This window comes from Oryza sativa, chromosome 7 (genome assembly GCF_034140825.1).
Source record: "Oryza sativa Japonica Group chromosome 7, ASM3414082v1".
In the NCBI taxonomy this organism is placed as follows: domain Eukaryota; kingdom Viridiplantae; phylum Streptophyta; class Magnoliopsida; order Poales; family Poaceae; genus Oryza; species Oryza sativa.
The window spans coordinates 22,189,143-22,202,929 of NC_089041.1; the positions used below are offsets into that span (position 1 = coordinate 22,189,143).

General features: G+C 44.7%; 1 protein-coding gene across 1 annotated transcript; it reads left to right on the top strand.

Moving 5' to 3' along the window:
* The first annotated feature begins 10,337 nt into the window (after window positions 1-10,337).
* LOC4343553 (mixed-linked glucan synthase 2-like) lies at window positions 10,338-13,442 on the top strand. Its single transcript, NM_001422196.1, has 2 exons — window positions 10,338-11,440; window positions 11,532-13,442. Exons 1-2 carry the CDS (start codon window positions 10,430-10,432, stop codon window positions 13,188-13,190), a joined length of 2,670 nt encoding a protein of 889 aa, NP_001409125.1. The 5' UTR covers window positions 10,338-10,429; the 3' UTR covers window positions 13,191-13,442.
* Window positions 13,443-13,787: the final 345 nt, after the last annotated feature.

The window sequence follows — 13,787 nt, forward strand, 5'->3', positions numbered from 1 at the left end:
CGTGCGGCGTCAGCGGTGCTCTGCCTCAGCGCGCAGAGTGACAAGGGTGGAGAGAGAGGGGTCGAGCCCGAGGGAAAAAAGGAAAAGGGGAGGGTGGAAAGGAGGGGTTCGACCATGCTGCTTTGGGGAGGGAGAGAAGGAGGAGGGCGAGCTCTGGCTCCGTGTTTTGGACGCGAGCGCACAGGGGGGGGTGGGGACGACGCGGCAACAGGGCACGGGCGGCGACCGAGCGGCATGGCGCGCGCGCACGGAGCGGCTGGGCGTGGCCGAATTTCGAATGGCGGCGGCGGGAAGTCAGCGCCGGTGGGGGAGCTTCTACGGGAGAGAGAGAGAAACGGAGAGAGAGAGAGAGAGGGAGCGAGGATGAGAAGAGAGTGGGCGATCTCTCTCTCGAGCGCGGCGCACGCGCAACACACGTGCGGAGAGAGGGGAGGGGAGGAACGGCTGAGAGAGGAGATGGGCCGAGGGGAGGGGGATCAGGCCCATCCAAAATTAGAAGGAGGCAAAATAGACTTCTGCAGAGAGATGATTTGGAAGGGATTTGGATTTGGAATGAAATTTCGAATATGATTACTTGGACTCGGGGAAACAGGGAGGAGTCAAGGAATGGATTCAAGGTGGACTCGGTATTTTTGGAATCGGGACAAGTGTTTGGCGAGGATTCAAAGGAGGCGATTGAATTTCGGAATTTGATTTCGGAGACTTGAATTGGAAGAGGAATTTCGATGAGGATGATTTTGATGGCGACGAGAGGGATCAAGGACGGATTTAAACTGAGATCCACGGCACGACTTAGACTCAGCACTCAAAGAACGAAATTTTCGCAATTAGGATTTTGCCGAATTAGTTTTTAACGCCTCACGAAAAGCGGAGCGTTACAACTGGGTAGTGGTAGTTGCCCACCACGGCGGTCGTTGGTGAGAATCGCCCACGGTAGCTTCCGCAACACCTCCTACGTGACCATGGCCATGACTGTCAAAGAAGGAGAGGTGATGCTGAGCCATCTCAATTTGAAGTAAAGGGGAAAGGGATTTGAGGGAAGGCGTTGGAGTGTCAACCTTTGTAAGGACGACGCTCGATCTCCTGAATTTGGCGCTGCAGCTCGACCTCAGCGATGAGGTAGCACAGCATGAGCTCGACAACGAGGCGGTCCAACCCATCCCTCTTCCTCGTCCATCCAATCCTTCTCTACTACCACATATAGTCACCCCTCCTCTTCGGCCAACCACCACCATTGCCGCCTTCCTAGACATGAGTTGACGAGCTCGAGCTCCCAAATTCCCTCGCCTCCATTCTCTCCTCCTCCGCTACACCAATGGATTCCCCTCCCCGTCGGCCACTCACCACTGCTGCCACCTCCCACGGAAGGGCTAGCAAGCTTGAGCTCGCCAGAGCCACCACTGCTGACTCCTCGTCAGGACTTGGGAGAAATGGAGGAGAGGAGAGGAGAGGGGTCGGGAAGGAACCATTTTTTTTAATTCTTTTTTCTAATTGGAGTGCGACATAAGCACCTTGTAGACGCCACGTCGAGTGAAGACTGGATCAATGCGTCCAATAGGTGCCACGTCAACCGAAGTTGTTGTCTATACTACTGAGCGATTCAATCTGCACCAGTTAGGGACTCTCTATTTCTAATTCTGTGGTTAAGAGATATGAATAGAACTCGTCTCACAGTTGAGATATCTAAAGTGGACCTTTTCCAATTAAGGTTTAAGAAAAAAAAACTTATTTGTAACGGGTGTAGTCCCAAATTTCTAATGGTTTGTAACCAGTGTTACAGGCGATGGGTTAGTGCTTCGAGTCCAAATCTCTAATAGTTTCTCAACTGTTAGAGATTAATATATATCAATCGAGAATTTTTACGATGTTTGCAAGCTACGTAGAGATGTTGGGAGGTGGAGACTATTGATTAATAGATGGGTAAGGTACTAAATAAATTAACGGTTTCGCTATTCCACTTACGATTGATTTTTGAGCTTCAGTATCGATTTTTCGTTCGTAGGTTCTTGCATCAAGATTTGTGTTTAGGTAGATCTTGCAGTTACAGCTCAACGCTTTCAAGCTTGACACTATGGTCGCGGTTTATTTTTATAATAGATTGGTCACTGTCAATTCATGAAATAAGTTTTTCAAAAGGATTAAATTGTCAAAATTTTAGAAGCATATAATTCTGAGCCCATTCTCACTCACGCACCAACTCCCATACCTCACTAAAATCCTATTGCACTGTCAATTCTTTTTAATATTAGTTTGCATTTAAATTTTTAAATCCTAATGGTTAGAAGTGTGCGCCTATGACTCTACTACGAGCACACCAACGGTGCTTATCCCCAAAGCACAACTTAGATCATTTTTAAAAAGAATTATATCTATAATTAAACAACACAAGTTATTAAAAAGAGATGCCATAATGTCAATTATAGTAATATAGCTTTCATGTGTCCAATTTTGCTGATGGCAATTGATAAAAACTTTAGATCTCTAACCCCACACCAATTATAAAGTGTGGAATAAAAAGAATGACAGTACTCTGATAGTTGTGGTTGTAGGTGCATAGCTCCATCCATTAAAGGTTCAAATTCTTGTCTTCATAAATATAATGGAGGGTAATTATAAGTTGGTGCAGAGACTAAAAATTATATTTTCTTTGTTATGAAAAAAAAAAGAGTTTAGGAAAGAAGCATACAGCTAATTCGGAGCAATTTGCACTCAATATGGATTTGCTGAAACACTAAAGTACAGACTTACCTTCTTCAGAAAAAAACTTAATTAAACAATTCCACTGGCAAGGTTAGCTGGTTAGGTAAGAGCTGGAATATCTCAGTTACTATCAGTGGGCGAGCTGGTCGTACGAGCCGGAGGCAACAGCGTTGGCTGCTGATTTCTTTTCACCGCTGCGTTGCTATCATCAAGTTGGGCTGTCCACCAGACCACCACCACTCAGCATCGCGTAGCCGATTCTGTCTTTGACCTCTGTTATTAATTTAAATTGTTTTTTGCTCCCCTCTGACCAGCACAGCGTCTAGCTACACTGGTTTCAACTTTCAACTCATTCTTTTGTATACAAAAATACGGCAAATTTTGTCATGATCCGATCAGAGCTCACGTACGTACGTACGCGCTTGATAACATCACCAGAAATTCAGAATTAATTCAGAAAGGACGCACGCGTGCACAGTTTAGGAATGTGCTTCAGTTGCTTGTTCGTGTGCAAGAGTGGACAACACTATATATGTTGCCCCGTACCTTTCGATCAAGCTGTTTTTAATATCCCGATCTGGACTGTTGCTGGTGCAGGGCAACATTTTCTTCTATGAAGATGTGACTTGGCTGCTGCTGCTAGGGGCCGGAGAACCGAGAATCTGTGGTTTCTGTACTCGACTGGTGATTTCTTTGGCGATGGTTTTCTGTCACCAACAGGGAGCTAGGTGGAGTTTTGTCCTTGAGAGGACCGCTACTCGGTTTTTACATATTACAAAATGTTATATTTTTTTCTTAAAAGAATGACAAGATATTTAGTATATTATACATCTTTACAAACATGTAACTTCATATTCCATCTATATGTTATCTTATCTTAACTACTTTAAAAAAATGATAAATTTCCAAACATCACATTGTTTTTCGTTTGTTCGTCCGCTTAGTACGCGCGATCCGATTTTCTTAGTGTACTGGAAAAAAATACCCGTGCGTTGCAACGGGTGAAGGCTATTTTAATCATGTTATTGTTATGCTAGAAAAATGCACGTGCTTCGTTATGGGTAAAGGAACAGTTAAATGCTATAAAGTCTAGAGTTAACATGTATATAGTAATGTTTCAAGATAGATAAATTATTCATTAGGCTAATGATAATCACGATGGATAAAAACACACACTCTCTCTCAACCCTTGTGTGACAAACTGTGATATCATTGCACTGGTAATGGTTAGGTGAATGAAATTTAACCTCAATGATTTATCGAAGCACCTTCATAGTTATCACAAGTGCATATTTGTGCTTGGACAATTAATCCGCTCTACGCGTGTAGGATGTGAATAATGTCCCTAACACATGGTCCCAATGATTGTAGCATTGGAGAAACGGACGTCCGAGCAATGCACCTTTACGTATAAGTAAATAATGAATATTTTGGGAGTTCATTAATTATTTTAAACTACATTTTTATGGCACTTTTATAATCTTTTTTCATAATTGATAATTGCAATAACATTGCATTGATTTATAATCACAATGCAACAGTATACAGCTATGCTCTAACCTACAAAACCTGAACAGTGCCAGCCGTACCATGCCGTTCCTTTTTCTTTTGTAGAAAACCTCTTAGCGTATGATTAATTGAGTTTTATTATTACAAAAATTAAGAAAAAATATCTAGTATTTTATATCAACTTGTATATAGAAAGTTTAAAAAACGCGCTAACAAAGACCGAGATAGAAGGAAAGGATGCATGGTGTGAAGTTTCACACCATGCACATATTCAATTTTCATGTTTTAAAAAAATATCGGTTGGTTCACGTGTTTATACTGATTTTTTTATATAATATAATTATAAGATTTCAGAATCACTAAAAGTCTGTTGAAGAAAGAGGTGCTGAACTTTTGATTTTTCATCCATCGGATGTGCATGGTCCGTGCTAGTGGTTGAGAGAAAAAAAAATACACGCAAATATGATTTGAGAGAGGGAAGGAAAGTAGACTTATTCTAGGGCCTAGGTAAACATATATTTATATTGATTTTTGTGTACATAATCTAATTATTTTTAATTTTCGAATTAAAAACTAATTCATTAGAAGATAAGATTTCATAATAAATAAAAATCTGTATGATTTGAGAGAGGGAAGGAAAGTAGACTTATTCTAGGGCCTAGGTAAACATATATTTATATTGATTTTTGTGTACATAATTTAATTATTTTTAATTTTCGAATTAAAAACTAATTCATTATAAGATAAGATTTCATAATAAATAAAAATCTGTTGAAAAAAGAGAAAAAAAATCGAAGGCAAATATAATTTGACATGAGGGAAGCAAACTGTGCAAGTAATAATAGATGTACAAATGAGAGAAAAATGGGAGTCGAACCCGTGTGGCCGAAATGAAAACTTTCATCCCTCACCAAGTGGGCAGACTACTACATGTGAGAAGTGATTACATGGAAAGTACATATACCGTATCAAACGTGGTTTTGGAGTATGATAAAAAAATGCCCGATCGGGCTGTTAACCGGATTAAATCCGGATTTAGCGAAGCGCGTGGTAATGACGGACGAAAAAAACACCCGGAAACTTTACATATTTTTTAATTACTAGCAAAAATGCCCGTGCGTTGCAACGGGTGAAAAAATTCTAATGATAATATACGTTTTTCATAAATAATCATGTCAATGACAATGTTTGTATTTTAATGAGCGGCTTGTTTTTTACAAACGGTGTTTTTTTCTTGCGCGATTTTCTCAAACCATTCAGAAATGACGCATTTCTTTCTAAAAGATTTTTCTAACATGATCTTTTTGCTTTTTTATTTACAATGAAAACCATATTTTTCTCCATTTTTTGCTTTTCTTTTCTCGTGTGTTTTTTGCCTTTTTTTGCCAATTATTTTCTCGCGTGTTTTTTTGCTTGTTTTTTTTTCAAATGTTATTTTTGTTGCTTTTTTTAAAAACAAGAGAATATAGACGAAATAAAAGCCGTGTAGTAGGTGGCAAAAAATCGATGGATCCTATCCGACTCAGAGCGATTTTTTTAATAGACGGTGTTTTTTTCTTGCGCGGTTTTTTAAAACCATTTGTTAAAATGGCGCGTTTTTTCTAACAGTTTTTTCCTTGCATGTTTTATTTTTTTAAAAAAGTTACCGATGATGGAAATAATTTTCCTCGCGCGTTTTTTTATTTATTTATGGAAGATGGAAAACCTTTTTAGCGAGTTTTTTTCGCTTTTTCTGACTTTTTTCTCACGCGTTTGTTTGAACCGTTTCTATTCTCTCGTGCATTTTTTTTAAAAAATAGTTAGATTATATTAGAGATAGAGAAGAGATATATATTGATTAGAAATTTCGCCCTTTCCATTTTTTTCCTGTGTGCATTTTTTATTTTATACGAACAAGCGTTTTATTTTTTACGAACCATTTTTTTCGCCACTTTCTTATGGAATCGAACAAACTTTTTTAGATTTTTTTTCTGTTTTTTTTCGCCTTTATAGGAATCCGACTTTTTTTCCTGTTTTTAACGGAATCGAATCTAGTATTTTTTTTTCACTTTTTTTTGCCTTTTATAGGAATCAGATTTTTTTTCGTTCGGATCTACGCTTTTTTTTTTGCCACATAGGGGAAACGGAACTTTTGTTGTTGTTGTTTTTCTTTTTTTTTTCAGCTTTCCTTTTTCTTTTTATGCACCTTTCTGTTTTTGTTCTCTCTTTTATTATTATTTTTAACAAAAACGGCCTCAAGTACCTTATTGCAAGATTATAGGAACTCAAATATAAATATAAAAATTATAGGGACTCAAAAGCAAAAGTACAAACCCAAAAATTAAAATCATATAAAAATGGAATGCTCTCGACCTGTAGGTTCTGTTTTATTAAACAGATCTCTAATCCGGCACATCATTTTGTTTCACCAAGATATGTGAGATATCACGGTATAGATTAAGAATCGGATCTATAGTCGGACTTTTTTTCTGTTTCTGAGAGGGAATCGGATAGGAGTCGGACCTTTTTTTTTAGCTTTTTTTTTTACAGACGAAGGAAACATCTTTTATTATTTTTTAAGTAGTAGAGACAGAGACAGATATAGAGATTTTTTTTCGCTTTTTTGACATGGAATCGGATTATTTTTTCGCCCTTTTTTTGGGATCGGACATTTACGGTTTTTTTTCTCGCTCGTCCGTTTTTTTGGGGCGGTTTTTTTGTCGCCCTTTTTCACAGAATCGGACTTTTTTTTTTGCCCTTTTTTATTGGACAGTTACGGTTTTTTTCGCCGGTTTTTTGTCGCCCTTTTTTTCACGGAATCGAATTATTTTTTTCGCCGGACAGTTATGGTTTTTTTTGCCCGGTTTTTTTCCTCGCTCGCCCGGTTTTTTTGACGGACGATGGAAGCATATCTTTTTAAGTAGTAGAGAAGAGATAGAGATATATGGTTTTGATCTCCTGATGTGTGCTGAATAGGACTTGGTACGATTTAAACCAACTCCTGTTCGGTTGATTTACAGCCAATTTGGAGTGTTGATTTTTTTTTCTATAGTCAGATTTTTTTTATGTTATGCTGAACCTTTTTTAGATGGAAACTTGTTTTTTTTGTCATGGTGGGGTATCGAATCGGTTTTCAAAGGCGGTTAATTTTTTTCCGTGTTGAATAGAAATAGGACTTTTTTTTTTGCATTTTTCTGCCCTTTTTTTAAATTTTATGGTACGATAGGAATAGGAATCAGATGATTTTTTGGGGCGCTTCTTTTTTTTTTTTTGCCTTTTTTACGTTTTTTTTGCCGCGTCGGAATCGGTCTTTTTTTGCCGCTTTTTTTTTCTCGCCGCCCTTTTTTTCACCCTTCCTATTTTTTTTCGCGCTGGCCTTTTTTTTTTTTACAGTCGGACTTTTTTTACACGGACGAAGGAAACACTTTGTATTTTTAACAGTTCCGGTTTTTTTCATCCGGTTTTTTTCGACGGTTTTTTGTCGCCATTTTTTTCACAGAATCGAATTATTTTTTTCGCCGGACAGTTATGGTTTTTTTTGGCCCGGTTTTTTTCCTCGCTCGCCCTGTTTTGGTTTTTTTCCTCGCTCGCCCGGTTTTTTTTCGCCGGTTTTTTTGACGGACGATGGAAGCATCTCTTATTTTTTAAGTAGTAGAGACTAGCAAAAGTGCCCGTGCGTTGCACCGGGTGATTACGGAGTGTGTATATTGACCAAAAGTGTTGTTTGGTCTAGCAAAAGTGCCTGTGTGTTACAATGTGAAGCGTACAGATTAGAAAAATATGCAATTAATTAAAATACAAATTCGCTGAAATATTTGGTATTTTTAAGTAGGTATGTGCATAATTAAATAAATTTACAAGTAAAGCAAGTGTGAGAAATAAAATGACATGGTTAAATTTAATTTTTTTTTAAATTCTCCATGATTAGTTACGCTCTTTGAAATTATATTTGAATTTTTCAGAGCTTAATTGTTAATTTTATTAATACAAACGTCATTTAACAATTATTTACTTGGAAAAAAGAAAGAAAATACTTCCTTTTAGGTTTGCTTCGAAATGAACACATTCAATAACTTATAATTGTAATGCTTCTGAAAAAATGAGCACTAAAAAGAAACTTATTCTCTTTTTTTGGCCTGAGGGACCTAAAATAGACTTATTTCCGGCCCTTGCCGGTCGGTCCACGGCCTTTTGTGCACGCGCAAGTGCACTTCCCATCCCAGGCCACAACCTGGGCTTGGGCCAGAAAAGTGGCCTCACTCTCGATCCCTCTTGGGCTGATTTCGGCCTGGACGACACCGATCGTCCGATCTTTAGGGTTTTGATCGGACGGCCGAGCGTCGATATCGGGGAAACAAAACCCCTCCTTCTCCTCAGCTGCCGAAACTCTAGCCCATTTCCCTCCCTCCCATCTCACATCGCCGCCCTCCCCTCCGCGCCCCCGAGCGGCGGCGACGGCGCCCCTCTTCCCGCGAGCGGCGGCGGCGGCGCCCTCCCCCACAACCAACGGCGCGGCGCCCTCTCCCCGAACAACGGCGGCGTGGAGGCGGCTGCGGCCCGGCGGGAGCGGGAGGGGCGGCGGGCCGGACCTCGCCTCCGCCAGATCTGGCGGCATGGAAGCGGCTGTGGTCCGGCGAGGGCAGGAGAGGCGGCGGCGTCGTCTCTTTCTCTCTCTCTCTCTGCATGGTGGGGAGGTGCGGCAGTGGTGGTGGTGGCGGACGTCATGGAACGCCGGTCGGGCCTCGCCTCCGCCAGATCCGACGGTGTGGAGGCAGTTGCAGCCCGGCGGGGGTGGGAGGGGCGGCGGGCCGGACCTCGCCTCCGCCAGATTTGGCGGCATGGAGGCGGCTGCGGTCCGACGGGGGCGGGAGAGGTGGCGGCGTCGTCTCTTTCTCTCTCTCTCTGTGAATGGTGTCGGTTCTCCTGGTGATGCTAACCGAATAGGACTTGGTATAACAGATGGGAGTTTGTTTCCTATTTTTGTGGAATCGGACATATTCTTTTTTTTTCCCGATTTTTCTTTTACCGCGTTGATGAATCGGATTCGTTCCGGTTTTTTTTCACCCGGTTTTTTTGACGGACGATGGAAGCACCTCTTATTTTTTAAGTAGTAGTAGATTAGGTATATATATATAGAGGTATAGATTTTGTCATCGCGCTCATGTACGTCTAGAAGTCTAGGTCCGTCCGGAGTAGGCCATGAGTCCAGCTCCGTCCACAAGCCCAACCTACGTCCTGGAGTGCAGATCTGTCTACGTCGTCTCCTACTCCGCTCTTTTTCACGGGATTTTACAGATATCACTTGCAAGGCAAAATATACAAATATGGGCGCATGCAAGACAAACATTACATATCGGAACATACAAATAGTAGAAACACACAAGAAAAAACATATCGCAGCACAAGACAAAACAAACCGCAAGGCTCTTTCTTTATGACGTCAGTTTACCTTCGATCAGTATCGATTTCACGTTATCATTCAACTGAACTCTAAATGCAGTTACAAGTACATTAGATTTATATAAGTCAAGACATTCTATTAGATTTATAATTACTTAGTGTCCACACAAGCTAGAATTACTGTTTGCATAAATCAGTATTAATAGTTAAAATAACATTATGGGAAGGGTTATGAAATAACTAATACAAATAGAAGAAAAATAAATTTAACTACATATTGTTTATAGTCAAATTTGTTTTTCCCCTACTTATATGTGTTACATTTAAACATACATGTTTATGGAGTAATATATATTAAATTAATTTATACTATTATTTTCTTAAAAGCATTTTTATATGACATGTAAAAATGAGGAACAGACTTCCCACCAAACACTATAATTGTTGCTTACTCCCTCCGTCCAAAAGAAAATTAATTTAGGACTGGATGTGATATATTCTAATACAATAAATCAGAATAGGATGTATCACATTTAATATTATGTTGGTTTTTTATGGGACGAACATAGCAGTAGTTTGTTTAGAAGGACGAGTAGAACGATGCAGAAAGGAAAATGCTCATCTGCACTGCACTGCAGGGGTGGCGGCTTCTTGCCTTCTTGTTGTGTACTACTAGCAGGCTAGCAGCAGTAGTACTTTGACCAGGCAGAGACGACATTATGAAACTCATATGTCGTTTGCCGCGCTATATGAAGCCAGCTCGGCGTGCACCAGTTCGCCGCGGACAAGGAGGAGCCACGGACAAGGAGGAGCTAGCTAGTGAAATAGGTGTGTTCCGTGCATGGCGGCCACCGCGGCTTCCACGATGTCCGCAGCGGCGGCAGTGACTCGCCGGATCAACGCTGCCCTCCGCGTGGACGCCACCAGCGGTGACGTCGCGGCCGGCGCCGACGGGCAGAACGGGCGCCGGTCGCCCGTGGCCAAGCGGGTGAACGACGGCGGTGGCGGCAAGGATGACGTGTGGGTGGCCGTCGACGAAAAGGACGTGTGCGGGGCCCGCGGCGGCGATGGCGCCGCCCGGCCGCCGCTGTTCCGGACGTACAAGGTCAAGGGCAGCATCCTTCATCCTTACAGGTTCCTGATCCTTCTTCGACTGATCGCCATCGTCGCCTTCTTCGCGTGGCGCGTACGTCACAAGAACCGCGACGGCGTGTGGCTGTGGACAATGTCCATGGTCGGCGACGTCTGGTTCGGCTTCTCGTGGGTGCTCAACCAGCTCCCGAAGCTGAGCCCCATCAAGCGCGTCCCGGACCTCGCCGCCCTCGCCGACCGGCACTCCGGCGACCTACCCGGCGTCGACGTCTTCGTCACCACCGTCGACCCCGTCGACGAGCCGATACTCTACACCGTGAACACCATCCTCTCCATCCTCGCCGCCGACTACCCGGTGGACAGGTACGCCTGCTACCTGTCCGACGACGGCGGGACGCTGGTCCACTACGAGGCCATGGTGGAGGTCGCCAAGTTCGCCGAGCTGTGGGTGCCCTTCTGCCGGAAGCACTGCGTCGAGCCGAGGTCGCCGGAGAACTACTTCGCGATGAAGACGCAGGCGTACAAAGGCGGCGTCCCCGGCGAGCTGATGAGCGATCACCGGCGTGTGCGGCGAGAGTACGAGGAGTTCAAGGTCAGGATCGACTCCCTCTCGAGCACCATTCGCCAGCGATCAGATGTGTACAACGCCAAACATGCCGGCGAAAATGCGACATGGATGGCTGATGGCACACATTGGCCCGGCACATGGTTTGAGCCGGCTGACAACCACCAGAGAGGGAAACATGCTGGAATTGTTCAGGTATTTGCGCACTATACATGTTTAATTTCTGTTTCCAATCTTGTCCGGGCAAATTGTATCAGAGTGAATGGTTTTTGTGTGTTTTTGATAGGTTTTACTGAACCATCCAAGCTGTAAACCGAGGCTTGGATTGGCGGCGAGTGCTGAGAATCCGGTTGATTTCAGCGGTGTCGACGTGCGGCTCCCCATGCTGGTGTACATCTCGCGCGAGAAGAGGCCCGGATACAACCACCAGAAGAAGGCCGGCGCCATGAACGTGATGCTCCGCGTGTCCGCGCTGCTGTCGAACGCGCCGTTCGTCATCAACTTCGACGGCGACCACTACGTCAACAACTCGCAGGCGTTCAGGGCGCCGATGTGCTTCATGCTCGACGGCCGCGGCCGCGGCGGCGAGAACACGGCGTTCGTCCAGTTCCCGCAGCGGTTCGACGACGTTGACCCGACGGACCGGTACGCGAACCATAACCGCGTCTTCTTCGACGGCACCATGCTCTCCCTCAACGGCCTCCAGGGGCCCTCCTACCTCGGCACCGGCACCATGTTCCGCCGCGTCGCGCTCTACGGCGTGGAGCCGCCGCGCTGGGGAGCGGCGGCGAGCCAGATCAAGGCTATGGACATCGCCAACAAGTTCGGCAGCTCGACGTCGTTCGTCGGCACGATGCTGGACGGCGCCAACCAAGAACGGTCGATCACGCCGCTGGCGGTGCTCGACGAGTCGGTCGCTGGCGATCTCGCCGCCCTGACGGCGTGCGCATACGAGGATGGGACGTCGTGGGGGAGAGACGTCGGGTGGGTGTACAACATCGCGACGGAGGACGTGGTGACCGGGTTCCGCATGCACCGGCAGGGGTGGCGCTCCGTGTACGCCTCAGTGGAGCCCGCCGCGTTCCGCGGCACGGCGCCGATCAACCTCACCGAGCGCCTCTACCAGATCCTCCGGTGGTCGGGCGGCTCGCTGGAGATGTTCTTCTCCCACAGCAACGCGCTCCTCGCCGGCCGCCGCCTCCACCCGCTGCAGCGCGTCGCCTACCTCAACATGTCGACCTACCCGATCGTGACCGTGTTCATCTTCTTCTACAACCTCTTCCCGGTGATGTGGCTCATCTCCGAGCAGTACTACATCCAGCGGCCGTTCGGCGAGTACCTCCTCTACCTCGTCGCCGTCATCGCCATGATCCACGTGATCGGCATGTTCGAGGTGAAGTGGGCTGGCATCACGCTGCTCGACTGGTGCCGCAACGAGCAGTTCTACATGATCGGCTCCACGGGGGTGTACCCGACGGCGGTGCTGTACATGGCGCTCAAGCTCGTCACCGGGAAGGGCATCTACTTCCGGCTCACGTCGAAGCAGACGACGGCCAGCTCCGGCGACAAGTTCGCCGACCTGTACACCGTGCGGTGGGTGCCGCTGCTGATACCGACCATCGTCATCATTGTCGTGAACGTCGCCGCCGTCGGGGTGGCGGTCGGCAAGGCGGCGGCGTGGGGGCCGCTCACCGAGCCGGGGTGGCTCGCCGTGCTCGGGATGGTGTTCAACGTGTGGATCCTGGTGCTCCTCTACCCGTTCGCGCTCGGGGTCATGGGTCAATGGGGGAAGCGGCCGGCCGTGCTGTTCGTGGCGATGGCGATGGCCGTCGCCGCCGTGGCGGCCATGTACGTCGCCTTCGGTGCACCGTACCAAGCTGAGTTGTCAGGTGGTGCTGCTTCTCTCGGAAAAGCGGCGGCGTCGCTGACCGGGCCATCCGGGTAGGGACAGTTCGATCGCGTTTGATTTGATTTGAATATTTGATTATTTTCTTGGTGCAATAATTGGTTGTTACTTCTGTTATGTCGTTACGTCATAGGAGCGGCTGACTATATTGCTAGTCTGCTCTATACGAGTGAGACTTGGATTGTTCTTCTTTAAAAATGACAAGATTTGAATTTCTCCAGCGTGATTTGTCGACTTTATATGTTCGGATATATTTTACGGCTTTACTCTGTTCGATTTTTTTTTAACACAGAAGACGTTCGCAAATACACAACTATGCTAGTACATCTCTAAAAGTCAAGTGCACTAATTTTAACCTATTCACTACTCCCTCAGTTTCAGTTTCAGGTTATAAAACGCTTTAACTTTGGTCAAAGTCAAACTACTTTAAATTTGACTAAGTTTATAGACAAATATAATAATATTTATAATATCAAATTAGTTTCATTAAATCAATAATTGAATATATTTTCATAATAAATTTGTCTTGGTTTGAAAATGTTATTATTTTATCTACAAGCTTAGTCAAACTTGAAACAGTTCAACTGTGGCCAAAGTCAAAACGTCTTATAACCTGAAACGGTAACCTGAAACGGA